The sequence below is a fragment of the Maniola hyperantus genome, chromosome 6 (assembly GCF_902806685.2).
Source record: "Maniola hyperantus chromosome 6, iAphHyp1.2, whole genome shotgun sequence".
Taxonomy (NCBI): domain Eukaryota; kingdom Metazoa; phylum Arthropoda; class Insecta; order Lepidoptera; family Nymphalidae; genus Maniola; species Maniola hyperantus.
Genome location: NC_048541.1, coordinates 16,794,770 through 16,819,012, shown reverse-complemented (window position 1 = coordinate 16,819,012; position 24,243 = coordinate 16,794,770). Strand labels below are relative to the sequence as shown.

At 44.7% G+C, this 24,243-nt stretch overlaps 1 protein-coding gene across 1 annotated transcript; it reads right to left on the bottom strand.

Annotated features, from left to right (window-relative positions):
* Nucleotides 1-1,363: 1,363 nt before the first annotated feature.
* Nucleotides 1,364-13,253, bottom strand: LOC117983329 (eukaryotic translation initiation factor 4 gamma 2-like). Its single transcript, XM_034969839.2, has 4 exons — nucleotides 13,124-13,253; nucleotides 4,274-5,568; nucleotides 3,713-3,910; nucleotides 1,364-3,004 (listed from the first exon to the last, which is right to left on the bottom strand). The coding sequence occupies exons 1-4, from the start codon at nucleotides 13,134-13,136 to the stop codon at nucleotides 2,006-2,008; spliced, it is 2,505 nt and encodes an 834-aa protein (XP_034825730.2). The 5' UTR covers nucleotides 13,137-13,253; the 3' UTR covers nucleotides 1,364-2,005.
* Between the last annotated feature and the right edge of the window lie 10,990 nt (nucleotides 13,254-24,243).

Below are 24,243 nucleotides of genomic sequence, written 5' to 3'. Positions count from 1 at the left end.
CTTTGGAATTGGGAAATCAATGAGGGGGGTGTTAATGAAACAGCATATATCAATGAGGGGGGTGTTAATGAAACAGCATATATCAATGAGGGGGGTGTTAATGAAACAGCATATATCATGTAATAAATTACATTGAAGTTTATTCTCGTCGCGATACACATTGTCCGATGTTCCTTACAGTCAGTTAGTTCGCATCGCTTCACGACTTGTTACACAAATCACTCAATCAACATGCATGCATCGTCTGAGGAAACTTTTTTTTGTAGTTTTCTGTTTATTTCGTTATAAAACCCTAATATCTGATAATACAGTGAAATTGAAGCATTCTTAGTTTATCCGCTACATCCATTTAGTATTGTAAATAAACGATCACGATCATAATAATATAATTGATTTAACTTCTCGATAGATATCATATTTTACAATTTCAACTAGAACGCTCCGTGCGGGCTGGTGGAGGGGGAGGCGCCGGGGCGGGGGGAGGCGGGGGGAGGCGAGGGGAGGGGCAGGGGGTTGCAACCGTACGTCACGAGCCACGAACACTATACATTGTATACATTTGTAAAAGTATCAAAATCGAGTAAAAGGTCTACAAAAAACTATCTCGAGATACTAACATTCGTTTACGTAGTTTAGTTTAACCTAAAATTGACCTATTTAGCACCGGAGGGGCGCGCGGGGCGGCGGAGGGGGGGGGGCGCGGGGGGCGCCGCACGCGCCTCGGGCGCTAAAGGGTAACGAGGGGAGCTATTTAAACTATTTGGCTTAATTATATTTATATGAGATGAGCGCAAATAAAAGCGGTGCAGTGTCGCCGGGCGGAGCGGCTAGTCCTCCGCCTCCTCGTCCTCCGACTCCTGCTGCTGCAGCCACGTCAGCCACGTGTTGACCTGCGACACACGGCAGGTATACAACAGCACGTCAAACTTGCAACGGGAAATGTTTCCGCCATATTGTCACATCTCAGCTACAAATATATTTCAATGAGATGATTTTGGCATCCGCGGATTACTAGCAGGATGCGAATACCCCGTACTGTACCCTGGTACCCGGTACCCAGTACCCTGGTACCCGGTACCCGGTACCCAGTACCCTGGTACCCTGGTACCCTGTACCCTGTACCTCGTGCTACCTTTGTCAAACTTCATGACTCTGATGAGGTCAACGGGAATCAGAATCAAACACGACAGACAGACAGAAAGACAAAGAAGTGATCCTATAAGCGGTACATGAGCTCACCTGGAACAGCGCCTCGCCCTTGCCCGGGTAGGCGTCGGTGACGTCCTCGCGCCAGCGCAGGAAGGCGTCCTCCTCGCACACCTCCAGGTTGTAGAGGTACATGAGCTCACCTGGAACAGCGCCTCTCCCTTGCCCGGGTAGGCGTCGGTGACGTCCTCGCGCCAGCGCAGGAAGGCGTCCTCCTCGCACACCTCCAGGTTGTAGAGGTACATGAGCTCACCTGGAACAGCGCCTCGCCCTTGCCCGGGTAGGCGTCGGTGACGTCCTCGCGCCAGCGCAGGAAGGCGTCCTCCTCGCACACCTCCAGGTTGTAGAGGTACATGAGCTCACCTGGAACAGCGCCTCGCCCTTGCCCGGGTAGGCGTCGGTGACGTCCTCGCGCCAGCGCAGGAAGGCGTCCTCCTCGCACACCTCCAGGTTGTAGAGGTACATGAGCTCACCTGGAACAGCGCCTCGCCCTTGCCCGGGTAGGCGTCGGTGACGTCCTCGCGCCAGCGCAGGAAGGCGTCCTCCTCGCACACCTCCAGGTTGTAGAGGTACATGAGCTCACCTGGAACAGCGCCTCGCCCTTGCCCGGGTAGGCGTCGGTGACGTCCTCGCGCCAGCGCAGGAAGGCGTCCTCCTCGCACACCTCCAGGTTGTAGAGGTACATGAGCTCACCTGGAACAGCGCCTCGCCCTTGCCCGGGTAGGCGTCGGTGACGTCCTCGCGCCAGCGCAGGAAGGCGTCCTCCTCGCACACCTCCAGGTTGTAGAGGTACATGAGCTCACCTGGAACAGCGCCTCGCCCTTGCCCGGGTAGGCGTCGGTGACGTCCTCGCGCCAGCGCAGGAAGGCGTCCTCCTCGCACACCTCCAGGTTGTAGAGGTACATGAGCTCACCTGGAACAGCGCCTCGCCCTTGCCCGGGTAGGCGTCGGTGACGTCCTCGCGCCAGCGCAGGAAGGCGTCCTCCTCGCACACCTCCAGGTTGTAGAGGTACATGAACCAGCGCAGCAGCAGCCCCTTGGGGTAGCGCAGCGCGTGCGCGTGCAGCTGCAGCGCGTACACCGCCGCCAGCTGCAGCTCGGCGCGACCCTCCAGCAGCGCGCGCAGCAGCGGCGCGTACTCCTCCGCCAGCGCGCGCTCGCGCTCCAGCGCCGCGCGCTCGGGCGCCGCGCCGCCCGCGCCCGCCGCCGCCGTGGCGCGCTGCGCGAGCAGCAGCACCGCGCCGCTCACGAAGCCCGCGTCAGCGCGCACCGCCGCGTCCACGTTGGCGCGGATCCAGCGGTACAGCGCGGCGGGCGCGGGGTCGGCGGCCAGCTGGCGCGCCAGCGCGGCGCGCACGCGCAGCTGCGGCGCCAGCGCGCCCAGCCCGCGCGCCTCCAGCGCCTCCAGCGCCGCCGCCGCGCCCGCCTCGCGCTCCGCCACGTGCGCGCACACGTCCAGCTTGGCGCGCGCCACCAGCGCCGCCACGCGCGCGTCGCCCGCCGCGCGCCGCAGCGCCACGAGCGCGTCCAGCAGCAGCGGGCCGTGCGCGCCGCCCTCGCACCACGCGCCCAGCTCGCCCAGCGGCAGCAGGCCGCGCAGCACGGCGTGCGCCAGCAGCGCGGGCAGGCGCGCGTGCGGATGGCGCGGCAGCAGCGCGCGCAGCTCGGCGGACGCGGCGCGCGTGACGCCGCGCACGACGCGCGCCGCGGCGGCGCACAGCGCGTCGTCGGCCTCGCCGCCCGGCAGCTCGGCCGCCAGCGCGTGCTCCAGCACGGCGGCCACGACGCGCCGCAGCAGCTGCACTCCATGTTGGTACAGTACAAACTACACACAGGCGTCGTTCAGGGACACGACACCATATAAAGGCTGTTTTGTTTCTAGTTTTTGCCAATGGTTTGTGTGAACGAGTACTTATGTAATACTTGCTATTAAAAAACATGTATATATACAAAGCTATTAAAACTCCATCAGACTCTAGCTCTTCAAAATGCCCACATTTCCATCTCAGATTGGAGTGCAAAATGCCCACATTTCCATCTCAGATTGGAGTGCAAAATGCCCACATTTCCATCTCAGATTGGTGTGCAAAATGCCCACATTTCCATCTCAGATTGGTGTGCAAAATGCCCACATTTCCATCTCAGATTGGTGTGCAAAATGCCCACATTTCCATCTCAGATTGGTGTGCAAAATGCCCACATTTCCATCTCAGATTGGTGTGCAAAATGCCCACATTTCCATCTCAGATTGGTGTGCAAAATGCCCACATTTCCATCTCAGATTGGTGTGCAAAATGCCCACATTTCCATCTCTTCACATTGGTGTGCTAAAATAAATTGTAAACAGTATATTGATGCAGCAATATAGCAGCCATTTTGAATGGATATGATTTAACTTTCACCTATTATTCATAGTCAATTAAATTATAGGGATTTATATTCCGGAATAGGAAGGCAAAGGGCAAAGGGCAAAGGGAGACTTGGTGAAGCTAATACTGAGGCACACCTTGTCGGGCAGCTGCAGGTCGCGCAGGCGCTGCAGCGCGGGCTCCTCGTCGGGCTCGTCGTCGGGCTCGGCGTCGGGCTCGCGCTCGGCGTCGGGCGCGTCGGGCGCGTCGGGCGCGTCGGGCGCGGCGGCCGCGCGCGCCGCCAGCGCGCTCACCGCCTCGATGGCCAGGCGGCAGGCCTCCTCCTTGTTGAGGGCCTGCAACGTGAGAGCTCCTCGTGAATCTACGAACTCACTCGGCATACTAGTAGCTGGCACGCAGAGTCAATACTTTTATCCCGAAAAACAAATAATAGACGGGAAGATAATTTTGTCTGTCTTTTCTAAATTTATAAAAGGAAAAGCTTACTGACTGACTGACTGATCTATCAACGCACAGCTCAAACTACTGGACGGATCGGGCTGAAATTTGGCATGCAGATAGCTATTATGACGTAGTCCGTAGACATTTGTTAAGAATTTTTCAATCTCAAACAAATTCAAAATTCAATCCCCAAAGGGGTAAAACAGGGGTTTGCAATTCGGGACCAAGTCGTGGGAATGAACTAGTTATATAGTCACCTTGTCCTTCTTGGGCTTGTCGCGCTTGTCGGGCTGCGGCTTGATGGCGATGGCGAGGGCGGGCTCCTTGGGCGGCGGCGGCTTGGCGGCGAAGGCGGGCAGCGGCGCCAGCGGCGGCGCGGCGGGGCGCGACAGGCGCGTGGCCGTGAACAGCAGCGCGTTGGACGGCGGGCGCATCTGCACGTCCTGCAGGCTGCTGGGCGGCGCGCGCGCGGCGCGGCGCGGCGCGGCGGCGGCCGGCTTGTGGCGCGGGAAGTAGCCGGGCGCGCGGCGCGGCTCGCGGAAGCCGTTGCCCAGCAGGCGGTCCTGCGGCGCCAGCGCCAGGCCGGCCAGCACGTCGTCCAGCGGGCGCGCGCGGCCGCCGCGGAAGGGCGGCTCGGGCGCCGGGCGCCGCGGCTCGTCGCCGCGCAGCTGGTGCATGGGCACGGGCCCCTCGGCGGCGGCGGCGGCGCGCGGCACCCAGCCGGCGCGGCGCAGCTCCACCACGTCGCGCAGCATGAAGCGCAGACGCGGCGCCAGCTCGCGCGCCGCGCTCAGCGTCTCGATGCGCCGGAAGTACTGGTCCATGAGGCCGCGGCCGCGCTCCGAGTCCAGCACGCGGCCCACGGTGCGCACCAGCTGCGCCAGGCACTCCAAGTCCTCCTGCTGCTCGGCGGCGGCGCGGCGCGCCAGCAGCGCCTGGATGCAGCGGTGCAGGATGGACTCGGCGAGGATCTCCAGCTTGCCCAGCTCGCCGATGAACTTGATGTTGCCCAGCATCTTGCACTTGGCCAGGTGGCGGCGCTCCTCGTCCTCGGGCGCCAGCGCGCGCTCGCCGAAGGCGGCGAAGGCCTGCGCGCGGTTCTCGAACTCGGCGCGGCACTTGTTGAGCAGCAGCAGGCGGAAGGTGCAGGGCTGGCCGGGCGGCTCGAAGTTGGGCGCCTCCTCGCTGAGGCGCTTGCACAGCTGCGCGTACATGGAGGAGTACTTGGGCTCGTCCAGCGCCTTCTCGAAGATGAGCAGGATGACGCCCTTGAGCGCGCGGTCCGAGTCCAGCTGCAGCGCCAGCAGGTCGTCGCTGAGCTTGCGGAACTTCTCGGGCGTCAGCTTGTTGAGGATGCCGCGCACCTTGCGGTGGATGAGGTCGTGCGCCGCGTCGGCGTCAGCGTCGCCGGCGCGCAGCGAGGGCGGGACCCAGCGCCGCCGCGGGGGGACCGGCGTCCGCCCCGCGGCGCGCGGCACGGGCCCCGGCGTCCGCGCGCTGTCCGTCTTGTGGCCGGAGTCCGCGCGAGCGGCTACGAGGTGGCGCGAGCGACCTGCAACCGACCAAGTGGCCTGTGATCGATGACAAACCAACAAACACACGTCCGCCCGCGGCGCGCGGCACGGGCCCCGGCGTCCGCGCCAGGCAGCGGCTACTCAGTGGCGCGAGCGACCTGCAACCGACCAAGTGGCCTGTGATCGATGACAAACCAACAAACACACGTCCGCCCGCGGCGCGCGGCACGGGCCCCGGCGTCCGCGCCAGGCAGCGGCTACTCAGTGGCGCGAGCGACCTGCAACCGACCAAGTGGCCTGTGATCGATGACAAACCAACAAACACACGTCCGCCCGCGGCGCGCGGCACGGGCCCCGGCGTCCGCGCCAGGCAGCGGCTACTCAGTGGCGCGAGCGACCTGCAACCGACCAAGTGGCCTGTGATCGATGACAAACCAACAAACACACGTCCGCCCGCGGCGCGCGGCACGGGCCCCGGCGTCCGCGCCAGGCAGCGGCTACTCAGTGGCGCGAGCGACCTGCAACCGACCAAGTGGCCTGTGATCGATGACAAACCAACAAACACACGTCCGCCCGCGGCGCGCGGCACGGGCCCCGGCGTCCGCGCCAGGCAGCGGCTACTCAGTGGCGCGAGCGACCTGCAACCGACCAAGTGGCCAAGTCTCTACCCGCCTTCTCCACTCCTGTGTCGCTGGCAACTGTGATTTCAAAGCCCAGTGCAAGTAGGTCCAACTCCTACTTGCAGTGCTTTGTCAGCCCTAACACAGACTACGGTCTATTTGGGCTGAGTCTCGGTTTATTATCTAGTGCTTTGGTCTAAGTGTGGTGTACAATGTTCAATTTTCATTTGTCGAAAAAATAAAAAAAATAGTGGGGTCGTGCTAGTAGGTCCAATTCCTACTTGCACTGGGGTCGTGCAAGTAGGTCTAATTCCTACTTGCACTGAGGTCGAGCAAGTAGGTCCAATTCCTACTTGCACTGAGGTCGTGCAAGTAGGTCCAATTCCCACTTGTACTGGGGTCGTGCAAAAAGGTCCAATTCCTACTTGTACTGGGGTCGTGCAAGTAGGTCCAATTCCTACTTGCACTGAGGTCGTGCAAGTAGGTCCAATTACCACTTGTACTGGGGTAGTGCAAGTAGGTCCAATTCCTACTTGCACTGGGGTCGTGCAAAAAGGTTCAATTCCTACTTGCACTGAGGACGTGCAAGTAGGTCCATTTCTCACTTGTACTGGGGTCGTGCAAGACGGTCCAATTCCTACTTGCACTGGGGTCATGCAAGTAGGTCCAATTCCCACTTGTACTGGGGTCGTGCAAGACGGTCCAATTCCTACTTGCACTGGGGTCGTGCAAAAAGGTCCAATTCCTACTTGCACTGAGGACGTGCAAGTAGGTCCATTTCCCACTTGTACTGGGGTCGTGCAAAAAGGTCCAATTCCTACTTGCACTGGGGTCTTGCAAGTAGGTCCAATTCCTACTTGCATTGGTGTCGTGCAAGCAGGTACAATTCCTACTTGCACTGAGGTCGAGCAAGTAGGTCCAATTCCTACTTGCACTGAGGTCGTGCAAGTAGGTCCAATTCCCACTTGTACTGGGGTCGTGCAAAAAGGTCCAATTCCTACTTGCACTGGGGTCTTGCAAGTAGGTCCAATTCCTACTTGCATTGGTGTCGTGCAAGCAGGTCCAATTCCTACTTGCACTGGGGTCATGCAAGTAGGTCCAATTCCTACTTGCACTGAGGTCGTGCAAGTAGGTCATATTCCCACTTGTACTGGGGTCGTGCAAGTAGGTCCAATTCCTACTTGCACTGAGGTCGTGCAAGTAGGTCCAATTACCACTTGTACTGGGGTAGTGCAAGTAGGTCCAATTCCTACTTGCACTGGGGTCGTGCAAAAAGGTTCAATTCCTACTTGCACTGAGGACGTGCAAGTAGGTCCATTTCCCACTTGTACTGGGGTCGTGCAAGACGGTCCAATTCCTACTTGCACTGGGGTCATGCAAGTAGGTCCAATTCCCACTTGTACTGGGGTCGTGCAAGACGGTCCAATTCCTACTTGCACTGGGGTCGTGCAAGTAGGTCCAATTCCTACTTGCACTGAGGTCGTGCAAGTAGGTCATATTCCCACTTGTACTGGGGTCGTGCAAGTAGGTCCAATTCCTACTTGCACTGGGGTCTTGCAAGTAGGTCCAATTCCTACTTGCATTGGTGTCGTGCAAGCAGGTCCAATTCCTACTTGCACTGAGGTCGATCAAGTAGGTCCAATTCCTACTTGCACTGAGGTCGTGCAAGTAGGTCCAATTCCCACTTGTACTGGGGTCGTGCAAAAAGGTCCAATTCCTACTTGCACTGGGGTCTTGCAAGTAGGTCCAATTCCTACTTGCATTGGTGTCGTGCAAGCATGTCCAATTCCTACTTGCACTGGGGTCGTGCAAGTAGGTCCAATTCCTACTTGCACTGAGGTCGTGCAAGTAGGTCATATTCCCACTTGTACTGGGGTCGTGCAAGTAGGTCCAATTCCTACTTGCACTGAGGTCGTGCAAGTAGGTCCAATTACCACTTGTACTGGGGTAGTGCAAGTAGGTCCAATTCCTACTTGCACTGGGGTCGTGCAAAAAGGTTCAATTCCTACTTGCACTGAGGACGTGCAAGTAGGTCCATTTCCCACTTGTACTGGGGTCGTGCAAGACGGTCCAATTCCTACTTGCACTGGGGTCATGCAAGTAGGTCCAATTCCCACTTGTACTGGGGTCGTGCAAGACGGTCCAATTCCTACTTGCACTGGGGTCGTGCAAAAAGGTCCAATTCCTACTTGCACTGAGGACGTGCAAGTAGGTCCATTTCCCACTTGTACTGGGGTCGTGCAAGACGGTCCAATTCCTACTTGCACTGGGGTCGTGCAAGTAGGTCCAATTCCCACTTGTACTGGGGTCGTGCAAGACGGTCCAATTCCTACTTGCACTGGGGTCGTGCAAGTAGGTCCAATTCCCACTTGTACTGGGGTCGTGCAAGACGGTCCAATTCCTACTTGCACTGGGGTCGTGCAAGTAGGTCCAATTCCCACTTGTACTGGGGTCGTGCAAGACGGTCCAATTCCTACTTGCACTGGGGTCGTGCAAGTAGGTCCAATTCCTACTTGCACTGAAGTCGTGCAAGTAGGTCCAATTCCTACTTGCAGTGGGGTAGTTGGTTCGGTCGTTCCTTTTTCTAACCCACTTAGTAGGCCAGTGTTTAAATCACCACGATTTAGGAATGATATTCCTTCCAGCATCAGGGTTGAGGAGTTGGGTCCTCGATTTCAACATTGAAAAACTTGACCGTGTCGCCCTTGTCCGGTTTTTTAAATTATTATTTATATGTAAAATAGTTACAAGTGGGGGCCGGGCGTGCACCAGTGCGTGCGGAGGGTGCCAGCTGCACCCGAGTGGCGGCGCCAGGTGCGCGCGGCCGACGACCCCGCGCAGAGGTCGCGTGCGGAGTTGCCAATTATCTACATTCCATATGTATTACAGTGCCGATGAGGCCACTCCAACCCACGGGTAGGGGTAGCTAGGAGGTCCCGCTACCTACTGGTCGCACTGGTGTCGTCACCCGGCCGGCGCGGCGGCGCGGGGTCACTGACCCAGCCAAGGTCGCCGCACCGCGCCGCCCGGTAGCATAGGGTTCCGTATCTCCCGAGTAAAAAGGAGCCCTTGTAGGATCGCTTAGGATTAACTTATATTTTTATACTTACTTATTTTACTTTTAGGATTCCATACCTCTAAATAAAAAAAAGCGGCCAAGTGCGAGTCAGGCTCGCGCAATGAGAGTTCCGTACTACAGTCGTATTTTTTCGACATTTTGCACGGTAATTCAAAAACTATGATGCATAAAAATAAATAAATATCTGTTTTAGAATGTACAGGTGAAGACCTTTCATATGATACCCCACTTGATATAGTCACTCACTTCGAAAGTTGATAACACTAATTATTGTTTAATTATAATTATTGTTAAAAATTAAATTGTGGTCATGAACTCATGACCACAATTTAATTTTTTGTGTGTGATCTAACCCTAAATTCACGGTTTTCAGATTTTTCCCCAAATGTCAGCTATAAGATGTACCTACCTGCCAAACATGATTCTAGGTCAACGGGAAGTACCCTGTAGGTTTCTTGACAGACAGACAGACAGACAGAAAAAAACGTACTTTGTTATCTTGTTGAATAACTATTTATTTATAGACTTAGGGCCAGTTTCACCGTCATTTATTATTCGATAGTCGATAGATCACATTTTCCCGTTGTGTGAGCGAGTGGGTCTGAGATGCGCACCTGTGGTTGGTTTACTTATGTGGCGAAAAAGCAAAATTGTTGAGGGCTTTAAATATTTACTTTAGCTTTAAGTATTGAGTTCGCTGTATCGGAGTGACGTCATGACGATTGACGGATTAGCGGGGTGCGGCAGGGGTGTTGCAATGCGTCATGACGATTGACGGATTAGCGGGGTGCGGCAGGGGTGTTGCAATGCGTCATGACGATTGACGGATTAGCGGGGTGCGGCAGGGGTGTTGCAATGCGTCATGACGATTGACGGATTAGCGGGGTGCGGCAGGGGTGTTGCAATGCGTCATGACGATTGACGGATTAGCGGGGTGCGGCAGGGGTGTTGCAATGCGTCATGACGATTGACGGATTAGCGGGGTGCGGCAGGGGTGTTGCAATGCGTCATGACGATTGACGGATTAGCGGGGTGCGGCAGGGGTGTTGCAATGCGTCATGACGATTGACGGATTAGCGGGGTGCGGCAGGGGTGTTGCAATGCGTCATGACGATTGACGGATTAGCGGGGTGCGGCAGGGGTGTTGCCAGTGGCGTGCAGCTGATAGAGGCATAAACGCACTGCTTACCCTCGTTGTAATAAATCAATGCTTATTTTTCATTAAAACCTGCCGGAAAATAAGTTCATACCTAAATGCATACCCTGGCTTGAAATCCTGTGCACGCCACTGGGTGTTGCAATGCGTCATGACGATTGACGGATTAGCGGGGTGCGGCAGGGGTGTTGCAATGTGCACAACATATTATGCATCAGCTTTCTGTAGGACGTGTGCGTTACATATATATATACAATACTGTTTGTAAGTAAGCTTTACGTGACGTGGGAGCGGAGGCGACGCGCGGCAGGCAGGGCGCGGATCCATATAATCGCATCGCGATAAAAGCGCAATAGGCAGGTCGCGGGGCCGTGGCGTGCGCCGCATTGACCCAGATCCCCGCCTCGCCCGCCTCGCCCGCCTCGCCGGCGCCTCGCGACCTACTGACCGCCGAGCCTTCCCGCCCGAGATACCGATATGCTCCTCCGCCGATACACTAGCTGAACGACTAGCCGTGTGGAGACCTGCCCGCCTCTGCCACTCTGTCCTAAACATCCCACCTTTATCCCAAAACCCAACACTTTCCAGGGATAAATAGTATCCTACATGCAGACTATGAGCTACCTCTGAGCCAAACATTAACATTTTGTTCAGCACATGCCCATGTGTTGAACAAAATGTTAATGAAGTGACAAACAAACTAAATAGCTACTACATATTAGTATGATTTTTTTTTTAATCGTTCAGTGCTGACAACAATACTTTACTATCATTACAATCTAGCCCATCAAAAAAGGTCCAGGTGGATCCCCAGGGGTCCACGGGATACTCAACAGGGGTCTACGTCAGTGTGACAAAAAAATGGGAGCTTACAATTCATAGATAGAATAGAATACATAAAATAGAATAAATTGAAGGTAATATTGAAGGGAGTATGAAATGGAAGGGACATATTTAATATGTAGTAGTATAGAGCAAGCATAGAGCAAGACATCCCCGGCTGCACACAAGAGCACCCAGCGTCACAGCCGCGAGACATCCCCGGCTGCACACAAGAGCACCCAGCGTCACAGCCGCGAGACATCCCCGGCTGCACACAAGAGCACCCAGCGTCACAGCCGCGAGACATCCCCGGCTGCACACAAGAGCACCCAGCGTCACAGCTGCGAGACATCCCCGGCTGCACACAAGAGCACCCAGCGTCACAGCCGCGAGACATCCCCGGCTGCACACAAGAGCACCCAGCGTCACAGCTGCGAGACATCCCCGGCTGCACACAAGAGCACCCAGCGTCACAGCCGCGAGACATCCCCGGCTGCACACAAGAGCACCCAGCGTCACAGCCGCGCAAGTGTACATAACATATTCCCTACCGGTACTAGAAATGCTTAAGTGTGTCTGTCTGATTGCTAGCTTCTCAATTCTCATGCTCCATCAGTTTAAGTCATTTTAACAAAATTGGGTACAGGAATAACTTGGATCCTCGGGATGGAATGAATACTTATTGTAAAAGAAAATCAAAGAAATCTCAAAGGAATCTAATCTTTTAAATAGAGGATTCATAATATTATAGGTGTAGATAAAGTCTTATACATGCAACAGTTGATAATTAGGTATTAAAACAGTTGCATAAATAACTATTAATTAGTATAGACTAGCTGATGCCCGCTACTTCGTCGCGTGGATTTAGGTTTTTAAAAAGCCCGTGGGAACTCATCAATTTTCCGGGATGAAAAGTAGCCTATGTCCTTCCCCGGGATATAAGCTAACTCTGTACCAAATTTTATCAAAATTGGTTGAATGGTTGGGCCGTGAAAAGCTAGCAGACAGACAGACACACTTTCTCATTATAATATTAGTATGGATTTAAGGGTCAATACTTAGGAAGCAACTTTAGTAGAACTACAGAGATAGTACTATATCTGAAGTTAGCTAATAATCTCTGGCCAGACTTCCTCACAAGACCTGCAGCTCAGTACGTGTGACGTGAACAGGAGCAAATGTAATGCAGCTCAGTACGGGTGACGTGAACGGGAGCAAATGTAATGCAGCTCAGTACGGGTGACGTGAACAGGAGCAAATGTAATGCAGCTCAGTACGGGTGACGTGAACAGGAGCAAATGTAATGCAGCTCAGTACGGGTGACGTGAACAGGAGCAAATGTAATGCAGCTCAGTACGGGTGACGTGAACAGGAGCAAATGTAATGCTAACCCAAGTTTCCAACAATTGAATTGCACTGGACACAGCAGTGGCGGTGCTCCACTTGTCAGCTCAACCCCACACGCTGCCCACACAGGACTAGCCCACTCTCAACTACTGTGAATTCACTTTAAGAACATAATAATGTTCTGAGAGGTACACAATATTAACCATTTGTGATGCATCACAAATATTTAGTAGGTCGTTTTTTAGTGAACCTAATATTTAAGACTTATTTCCTAGTGAACCCTAAGTATTTGCTGTGCACGAGACGTTAGGAAGCGTGCCGAGCGGGCGCTTCGAGGTGTAACGGGCCAAATCGCAGCCGAAGACGACGGGCGGCGGTCAGTACCATTCGCAAAGTACCACTTCCTTGTCTCCGACGGTGACGGGAGGTTATAACGTGCCCTATCTTCCTTCGATTACTCGGTACTTCGCATGGCATTTTTGAGGTTGCATGACTGAGTCGAGCGCTTCGCATCGACGATGCAGATTCATACACATTCTAGAATAACAGGAACTTGTAAAATGGCTCACAAAGGTGACGCATCGACACGACTCGATCGAATATTCTTGGCGGATTTCGAGCATTCCTTGACCGTGTTCGGAGCGGGCGGCGCGTACAGTCGCGGGCCGTCGACGGGACCACTAAATACACTTTATTATACAAAAATGCACAAACTTACGAGGCGATGAAAGTCTATTGTGGGAAGCACACGCACCGCAACGCGACAAGCGAGCTCTTTTGAACGCACACAACTGTCAAATTTTATGACTTTAGCTTTAATTTTACACACTAGTGCACAAACTTGTTAAATTTTTATATGGGAAATTCTCACACAAAGTAAAAAAGTGACAGTGAAAGTAGTTCATAGAGATAGTAGTTATTAATCCACAGAGTAAAGACCGAATCTGTAACTATACTTAGTCTGTGAAAAAGCGCGATTTAAGCATAGACAATAATTGGTGTTTTTTGTGCGCCCAAAGAACTTGAATGAATGATTAGGTACCTACCTCTCTATGACTTGGAAGTGACTACTACGCATCGACATAGGAGTTGTACTACGAAGTAGTACTTAGAAATTCTTTGCTACTACGTCATGTCAACAAAGCTCTTTTGGCACTTGAGTGACATTGACAGGGGTTGTGGTACCACCTCTATACAAACCACAGAGTACTTTGTAAATATATACCAAGCATTATACCAATGCAAAGACAAAGAGTATATTATAATCGTAATCACTACGTTTTATACCACCAATGTACTCTATGATACCAAGTGAGGCCCATAGAGTATGGTGAGGCCTATCGTTGAATTCGAGGACCCAACTCCTCTGCCCTGATGCTGTAAGGAATTGCATTCTTAAATCGTGGTTATGCCACGGGATTTTTAAAGAATCATGTGTTAGCCTTTTATTTCATAAATTAATATTTGAGGCTATTTGACTAAAATAAAGAAAATACAAAGTCTTCATTTGACTTAAATTTAAATATAAAAAAAATATATAAGTCTTGATTTGAATAAATTCAGTATAAACATTTTTACAAGTCATGATACTAAAATCATAACGTCTATAAATAAGATCTTTTGGCGGGATTAACGCCCAGTCTTGCGCTGTCAGTATTGACGCATTTTTAATATCGGTCCACGACCGTAAATTTACGAATTACCTAATAAAGTGAATAATCAATAATTGCTAAACAAGTAAACGAAATAAAGTCACGGTAAATAACTAATAGTGCTCGAGAGAAATAAAAGTTTTACTAAACGGGCTATGTATGTCTATCATTTCATCGAGCAACCTGGCTACGATTTAACAGTTCAGAAGTGTTGGATAAACCACGTCTTTGGCCAAAATTAAGGTACGTGTGAAATTTAGTTTTAATTAGTTACAATTTTTTTATAAATATTAAATATCAGGTTTTTATCACCATATTAAAATATTAGTTAACCTTTTGACATCATGGTAAATATTATTGGATGCAACTTGCCCACAAAATAGCATCCATTTTCGTAGAAAACTATTTATGATTAAATGCAAGTATTTAAGTGTACCTACGGACGATGTAAGGGACAATGACAGAATTTTTATAGAACTGTAACCCATTTTTTTTTTAATGTGAGAGTCGTTTGCACGTTTGTTTTATGCAGCATTTTGTTGCTGTTTCACCACTGATAACTAAACATAGGACTTAGCACCTCTAGAACTTGCGGTTTTTCATTAAATCCAAGACTAAGTCACATTATGATTCTAGGTTAGATGCAATTTACCTATAATTTGTGAAAGTAAAAAAAAAAAAAAAAAAAAATCCGCAAGTTTAAAATCACAATTTTTAATTTTTAAAGTGGTTAATTAATACTAGGATAATAATCATTACACTAGCGGCACGCTATGATGGCCGGTTTGACACATTACAATAGTGATGTGGAATGTCAATTTATTCTCGAACAAAAAACAATTAAGTTTTGTTTTTGTACCTGATTAAATAGGTTTAATAAAACAAAAATGTATATGTTTATTTAATTTATTTGAACGAACTGAATATTTGAACGAAAATGAATATACATACTTTATATGCACACAAGAAACATATGAATACAAAAGATACCGAAAAAGGTGCCACAAAAGGCCATAATTAATCAGATTCGTCCATACTACTATTTTCACTGTCGTCACTGCTATCATCACATACATTAATAATTATATGTTCGTTTTCTATAATATTATCTATTTTCACATCTCTTTCATAATCTTCCCTTATTAATTTAACAGTTCTATTCACAACCTTTTCCCAGTCTCCTTTAGTCACATGTTCACAAGCTTCTTCTAATAATTTTAGCATTTTTTTTGTGGTAAATGGGGGTTCTGTATTGTGTCTTGCAGCATATCCCTTAATTTGAGCCCACACCAACTCAATCGCATTATACTCACAATGGTAAGGCGGTAACCGTATAACTCTGTGCCCATGTTCTAATGCTATTTCGTCAATGACGTATCGGATCTTGGTTGGTTTGTTTTCTTTTAAAAGACGTACTAATTCCGCTTTTAACATATTCATGTTTGCATCTACGCCATTTTTACGAAGCCATGCGACGATATCAGCTTTCTTTTGGGATTGGGCAGGTGGCTTGTCAATTTGCATCGAGTGGTATGGGGCGTTGTCCATAATTATAATAGATGGTTCAGGGAGGCTACACAACATTGAGGTAAACCATTCAGTAAACTTTTCTCCATTCATGTCTTCATGATAGTCTCCAGTGGTTTTTGACGCAAAAGCCATGAGAGAACCTTCGACAAACCCGTTGATGGTTCCGGCGTGACAAATTATAAGTCGCGATCCTTTTCCTACAGGAACTTTGGAAGTAGATGCTGCTGTGTCATCGTTCCAAGAACGGCCTACAGTATGGTTAGCATTAAGCCATGTTTCATCCAAGAACACAACATTTTGCCAATTTTTGATTTCTTTCACTTGCCGTAAAAAAGTATACCTTGCCATCGCTATATCAAATCTTTCCATCAATATTTTGCGTTTGTTACATTTTTTGTATCGAAATCCAATGGTCTTCAAAATCTTCGTTAAAGAACTTTCCCCACCGAAGAATAATCCAGCTTCCTTCAGTGAATGCACCAACTTTTTTCTTGTTGGATACTCCTTCTGTAAATAGTAGCCGTAAACATGTCTTCGGATAGCATCGGCATCAAAGCTATCGATGCCTACGACTGGTTTTGCTCGTTTTCTCTTTTTGGTGTGTGAAGTTTATTTTCTTCTGTGCCAGTCTCGCCATATTTTTTTTTAGTTATCCGTCTAACAGTTCGTTGTCCAATATTAAGCGCATCAGCTACGCGTTCAACCACTGACGTTATAGGTAAAATTGGCCCTCCATTTTGAGCTTCACGATCGAAATAGTTACGAAGGCGTATTAGGAACTCACGTGTCTGACTATTTAGAACAGTTCTCTGCGTACGTTCGGTCATATCGACGAAATCCACAACAAAGGGCTTGAACAGAGTCCAAATTAACGAGCAAGGGTCAACAGTAATGCAGTATCAATATTTGAAATCCAAAGCCAGGTCAAAACTATATCACAATCGCATTGCACTGACAGTTTATACTTTTCGAAGCAACGTCAATTCGAAACTGCTTTGTTTTGCATTGAGCATTGACGCGAGTTTGCCGGAGGGTAGTAGTTGTGCTAGCCAGCGATCCTATGTGACGATCGTATTAGATTCCATTTTTAAAAATTTATTGATATTTTTTTGCGATTTCAGAGGTTTGTCCACATAGTGAAAATTGTTCATATTCACAAGTACATTCACCCCTTAAATGGTGCAAACTGATTTTTCTACACTTGTATACATTTAAGAAATCAATTTAATAAATAAATTTTGAGTCCTAAACCTAAAACTACATTCGATAAAATTTATGAATCTCTGCACATCACTATCGTCAATAAAGTAATACAATTATTTCCTTCAAAGTCGTTATCAATTAATACGGAACTTCATGAGCGGACAAACGTCAAACCGGCCATCATAGCGTGCCGCTAGTATAATTTAAATTGTGTGTAAATTAGTGAGTCAGGATCTGTCATTCTCCTTTAATTAGTATGAAAACTGTTACGTGTAGGTAGTTAAGAAAAAATAATAAGAAGTCGAAATATTATGATATAATGATTATTGCAAAGTATAGAGGCCTTATTTGATTAAATCGTGGATTAAATTGAAATATTTATGGTTCGAATGTGGGTCCATGCCGGAACACATGTCAATGTGGGTGCACAATATAAAGATATTAGAGAATAGAAAGGTTTGCAAAGGCAAACAATAACTTTTTATTAATACCGGTACCCTCTAAGTATATGCAACAATTTTTAGACAAGTGCCAACCTTGAATTGATGTTCTGTTGTTAAATATTTTGGATGTATTAACGCAGAGTACCTGCGTGTACTTTAGAAATAGAAGTAATTTAAACTTGGATTGATTGATACAACTCCATGATCATGGACTTTTTTTTTAAATAAGGCTTAAACTCCACTTAAGTACATTCTTTACTGATACCTCATAGATTTATTAGATAATTATGTTGTAATAGTCTAGTAAATAATCGTGTGCTAATAGATCCATGGTGCTAACCTTATAACATGGCGAGCAAAATTGAAAATAGCTTTGCAAGATCCCTTTTATATCAATTGCAAATTCCATAAGTATTAAATTGTTGATAAGAAATGTTAAATTATTAGCATTGTTTGCCAGGATATAAAAAAAAGTATTGTTTTATTTTAATATGTTAATTTGTTTTTATGTCTCTTTTCATAAAATGCTGAGCTATACGGTCCGTACGACGAGTGATGATGGCTGGATATTCATGACGCTGATGTGAACGTAAGAGCGCAAACGCCACAATGGATAAGTATTCATACTTAGATTCATAAACAACTCTCGGAATAAGAGACTTCGAATGATGGTAAATTCAGTTGTAATTTATTTGTGAAAAATTAACTTGACCAAGTTTTAGAATATTTTAGTGCTTTAGTGTTAAGGCTTAATTGTTGAACAATGAAAAATGTTTAGTGATTTATTCATTATCTGAAGGTAGTTACAAAATAATTTTAATACTGATATTCGCTAGTAGTCGACCAATATAATCAGAAGGTCAATCCGGAAACAATCAATCATTGTTACGATCGTAATTGTTGCGATTGGCTGAGTTAAGGGTATTCTTGTTTAATCTTATCGCGATAAGGCATTGTAGCCAATAGTGAGCGAATCTCAGCTGATCAGGGGTGATTGCGGTTGTGACATTATAGTTGTCATTCTACCGTAATCGAGCTGCAAAAATCACTTTGTTGTAACAATTATTTTGTACCTACATTCTGGTGACACTAATGTTTGTGTTATTAATGTAATAATTTGTGTAATTCATGCGAACTTGGGTATTTGAATTCGTCACGAGATAGATACACTACAGAATTCGATTTATTCGTTAAAAAAAAACCAAATATTTCCTATTAATTTTAACCCATTTGGGTACCCACATCATACTAAAATATCTCACTTCATTGTGATCTTTAAAAATATCTAACATAAAAACATTATTTACTACTAGACACTATAAGTGAGTGGGAAAAAAAAAATTCAGACGTAAATTAAAAAAAAAAAATAACGCCTTCCTTTTGGGTCTATAGCTCAAAGAAGTAAATAAAACCATCAAGTTTATCCACTTCATCCAGTAAATCACTAAACTCTAATTTTTATTACGAAATCTTACTCTTTGGCACTGCAAATATACATACACAAGAAAAGATAGTTTCAAAAAAAATAAAAAAAATGGGGGGCACCTAAGGAAACGGCCCCAAATGGGAACAGCGGGTGTAAATGGGTTAAATTGTTTCGACCGAAAATGGTACTCGCATATTTATATAGAAAGTAACAATATCCAAAAACTAAAATTGATTTTTTTTTGAATATAGGATACTGAAATCTGTTTTTTCCTTGGCCAGCATGATTTAGTTATTTTTCGGTTTTATCACTAGTTAGTACTGTAGTAAAGATAAATTCAAAGTCAAAGTTAAACGATTTATCCAAAATAGGTAATTAATAACTCTTTTTGATGGTCAGATGTTGGATTTCTAAGATATAGTGGTGATAGTTATTGCGCAGACTTAAAACTAAAGCTACGAGGGTTCCAAACGCGCCCAGGTCTGAGAAGAGCCCACAACAAACTCAGCCGGGTATTCTTTTTATTATCACCACTATACAAATCCGTTAAGCAACTCATTACCAAGCTTGCTTATTTAAATAACCCCGTACATTGTAATAGGATTTTTCAATTAGTTTACGTTTTATGAAAACTTTGAACTTGTTCAGAGACATCTCCAATATGTCTTCTGGAAGCTTATTATAAAAACTTTTTCCAATAAATGAATTGCAAACTTTACTTAGCCTGGAGGTGGGCATTACAAGTTTATTATTATTTCTAGTATTTACATTATGACAGTCACTTTTTTTTTCTTGAACTTATTTATGTTATTATGGACGTACAATAAATTCTCAAAAATATATTGATTATGCACAGTCATAATTTTAACTTCTCTAAATTTAGTTCTCAGTGACTCTCGTGGTCCCATACTATATATGGCTCGAACAGCCCTTTTCTGCAGCACAAAAATAGAATTTATATCAGCAGCACTACCCCATAATAATATACCATATGACATAATGCTGTGAAAGTAACTAAAATGTACTAGTCTCGCCGTTTCTATGTCTGTCAACTGGCGAATCTTTTTACCGCATATGCGGCAGAACTAAGTCTGTTCGATAAGTTCGATAAGATAGGTAACATTGATATAGTAGCGGGAATGGTAGGATGTCGTATACAAATGGTATATTTTGTGAAATTGGGTGCTCCTAGAAGTTACTAAACCATTTGCAAAATAAAATAATAATAAAAATAAATAAAATAAAAATAATAATAAAAAAATCTAATGATTTGAATTTTTTTAAATGCATAAATGAACAACGCTTTTATTTCATTCTTAAATATTTAGTTTTTAAAGGCTTCTTAGTATTTCCATTGCGGTGTGAACTCACAATGTCACACGCTTACAAGTACCTACGTAATTAGTTTTGTTCACTATTATTTTTAGTTTTTTGTACATAAAAAGGCAGAAGCGATTTTTTTTAACATTACTTAATCAGTGGCTCCAATCATTTTTGTTGTCAGACTCTCTTTTGCCAATATAATTTAATACTCGTACGTGTTAAGACACCATAATCTATTCTCTTTTAAATATAAAGAACAAACTGACTGACATAGTATACATCCCCATACCTAATGTAGACTCGTCCTAGGAAAGAAACCTTACGTACCTACCTAACGTAAGTAACTAAGTAATGATAATATGAGTTAATATTATAGGTATTATATTTATACTTCTATTTTCATAGGTAAACAATTTGATTAATTTAATTTTAGGCAAGATTTTGGACATAATCTGTTCAAAAAAAAAACGATAGGACCGGTTTCCTGATTCTATGCATGTATTCATTCTATGTATCATAAGAGCAAAATACTTCAAACTCATGCTTTTTAGTTCAGTACAATAAGATAATAAAGCTTAATTTTTTGTCCTTGCAAACAAGATTTGAGAGATCTTAAATTGTATATTCGGTCAGCTTCAGAAATATGGTTGAAATAAACTACATAATTCGTTTCTGAGAAAAATGAAAAGAAAACCAATAGTTAATGTTGGCCTTAAAGTGGAAGGAGTTGGTCCATTCAGAAGAACAAGACGTGCAAGATGAATTAATTATATTGATAGTACACCGCGGAATAGCATCGAAATGATGCCTCGAATGATCAACTTCGTCATCTTGTACTTATTTAGAGTACGCTTTTTAGAATGTATTTTTGTAATATTTCTTAGTCTCTCAACTGTTCGGATAACTTTGCCTATGGACATAGAAGGGGTACTATACATATCCATCGCTTGAGTCGTGAGCTTATAGTCTTGAGTTCATACAAATTTTACTAACATTCAGGTTTTCCCAAATAAGATTTTTTTTTAAAGCCTAAAACGGAACGTGAGAATTGCAAATCGACGTTTGAAATTATGCCTATTTTTAGCAATAGAAAACACTTTTTTTTTCACAAACTAAGAACATTTGAAATGATTATAAAGTAAAATAAGACATGAAGTTAGTAATTTTACATTTTTTTGTTTTTTTTAATAATTTTTTTTACGTACGAAGTTACCTCAAAATTTGCCCTAAAAATACAAACTTTTCAAGGTCAATAACTTTTGAAATAATTTCAAAATTCGATCTATAATGAACATTTTAAAACTAGGTCTAGTTGGTCTTGAAAAAAAACCACTTGCCAACGAACAGCAGTTCATTTAAATTTTTGTTTAAAAAAAAAAAAAAAATTAAAATGCCTGGGGTTGGCTTTAACTTATACAAGTACATACACAGTACATAGCTTAGGTTTTCTATGCCGACAATATTTTCTTGTTTTTCACAGGGTATGTGAGATAAAACCTTTCTGAATTGGACTCTATGTGTTGCAATATATTGTTAAGTAGTTTAATTAACATCAACAAAATAAATGTATTGATTTGAAAACATATCCTAATTAGAGACAAAATGATAATTATTCAGGTGTTAAAATTGCTCTATGGGTGGAAATTAATGGTAAATTTTCTCATTTTTGAGTAGGTACCAACCTAAATCTGTGAAAGGTTATATATTTCGTTTCTCATGGGTAATAAGCTGTCTTCGTCTTTTTATGGTTCTTTTTTTTCCCTATACTGTAGCATTGGCAATGGTTATGTTTCACTTTGCCACTGCTTTAAAAGACAAACAAAATATTTTTTCGGTTATTTAACAAAGGAAAATAATGTTAAAAAAAAGAGATTAGTTATTATGAATTGGAAATAAAGATTTATGACAATTTTATGACCAGGGGTTTGCAAGGAATTACGCTAAATAAAAAAATAAAATCCTAGTTTTAAGTTTTGTGATCTGTTGTTCATTTAAAAAGGCTATATCATGCTAATTGAGTCTTGAGCGATTGATCTTAGGAGTAATGACCTTAAAGTTTTGTGGTCTTTTATTCAGGCCATATCATGCCGATCGAGTGTTGAGCAACTGATCTTAGGAGTAAGATTAGATTTAAGTTTTGTGGTCTTTTGTTCAGGCCATATCAATGCTGATTGAGTGTTGAGCAACTGATCTTAGGAGTAAGATTAGATTTAAGTTTTGTGGTCTTTTGTTCAGGCCATATCAATGCTGATTGAGTGTTGAGCAACTGATCTTAGGAGTAATTATTAGTTTTAAGTTTTGTGGTCTTTTGTTCATTGAACAGGCCATATTATGCCAATTGAGGATTGAGCAACCTGATCTTAGGCGTAATGATTAGTTTTAAGTTTTGTGGTCTTTTGATCTTAGGAGTAAGATTAGTTTTAAGTTTTGTGGTCTTCTTGCTCTCCGAAAACGGCGATATTGTGCCTAGAACAACTGATCTTAGGAGTAAGATTAGTTTTAAGTTTTGTGGTCCTTTGCTCACGCCAAAAGGCGATATTGTGCCAAATTGAACATCTGATCTTAGGAGTAAGTTTTGTGGTCCTTTGCTCACGCCAAAAGGCGATATTGTGCGAAATTGAACATCCGATCTTAGGAGTAAGTTTTGTGGTCTTTTGCTCACCGAAAAAGGCGATATTGTGCCAAAATTGAATAACTGATCTTAGTAGTAATTATTAGTTTAAGTTTTGTTGTATTTTGCTCACCTAAAAAGGCGATATGGTGCTAAAATTTAATATTGAACAACTGATCTTAAGAGTTTTAAGTTTTGTAATCTTTTGCTTACAAACAAAAATCGAGATATTATGTATATGATATTTGTGAAATAAGGTCTTAAGACTAAAAATCAAAGAAAATGAACAATTTTTATATCAAAAACGAACACATTAATTTTTCTTACTCATATTATGTTTGTGAAAATATAAATGTCAATGTTTAATGTGATTGCATTGATAGTGCAGCTGTAATATAATTTGTTAAAATGTAAATTGACTTCTGGTTTATATACTAGATGTAGATACAATTTAATTTATTGATTGTGAGTTTAAAATAATTTAGAAGGAGTTAGGCTACAAACATGAAAATTGTAATAGATATTTATTGTAACCTCTGAATTATTTTAAGTTTATTTTAAATTTATGAATTATGACTTTAAAATATGACCAGTTAGTTATTGAAAATTTAGTCACAGAAAATCAACTAAATAATTATAATATTTGTTGAAAAAAAATTACAACGTCGTAACTTAAAATCACCTCAAAATTAAATACTTATCACTTTTAAATTTTTTAAAAACAACAAACTAAACTAAACTTATAAAATAAATTAAAATCTTAATTAAAACAGACTCTAACCAAACTTAAATTTTAAATTAGCAATTGGAGGACCAATTAATATATTCAGATGGCCGAAACGAATCTCGCATAAAAAAAATACAATAAAAACAATAAGTGATTTTTTTTTCATATGCAGAGTTTCTTGCCGGTTCTTCTCTGTAGAATGTAGGTTCCGAACCGGTGGTAGTTTCACGCGTGGACTCGTGTAAACAGGAAGGCCGATCTGTTAGCCTTTTATTTCATAAATTAATATTTGAGGCTATTTGACTAAAATAAAGAAAATACAAAGTCTTCATTTGACTTAAATTTAAATATAAAAAAAATATATAAGTCTTGATTTGAATAAATTCAGTATAAACATTTTTACAAGTCATGATACTAAAATCATAACGTCTATAAATAAGATCTTTTGGCGGGATTAACGCCCAGTCTTGCGCTGTCAGTATTGACGCATTTTTAATATCGGTCCACGACCGTAAATTTACGAATTACCTAATAAAGTGAATAATCAATAATTGCTAAACAAGTAAACGAAATAAAGTCACGGTAAATAACTAATAGTGCTCGAGAGAAATAAAAGTTTTACTAAACGGGCTATGTATGTCTATCATTTCATCGAGCAACCTGGCTACGATTTAACACATGCGTTTCAATGTTTTTACAAAATTTGGTACTGAGATAACTAGTGGGTATCTTGCATCTCGGGGACGGGCTATTTTTTGTCTGGAAAATCAAAGT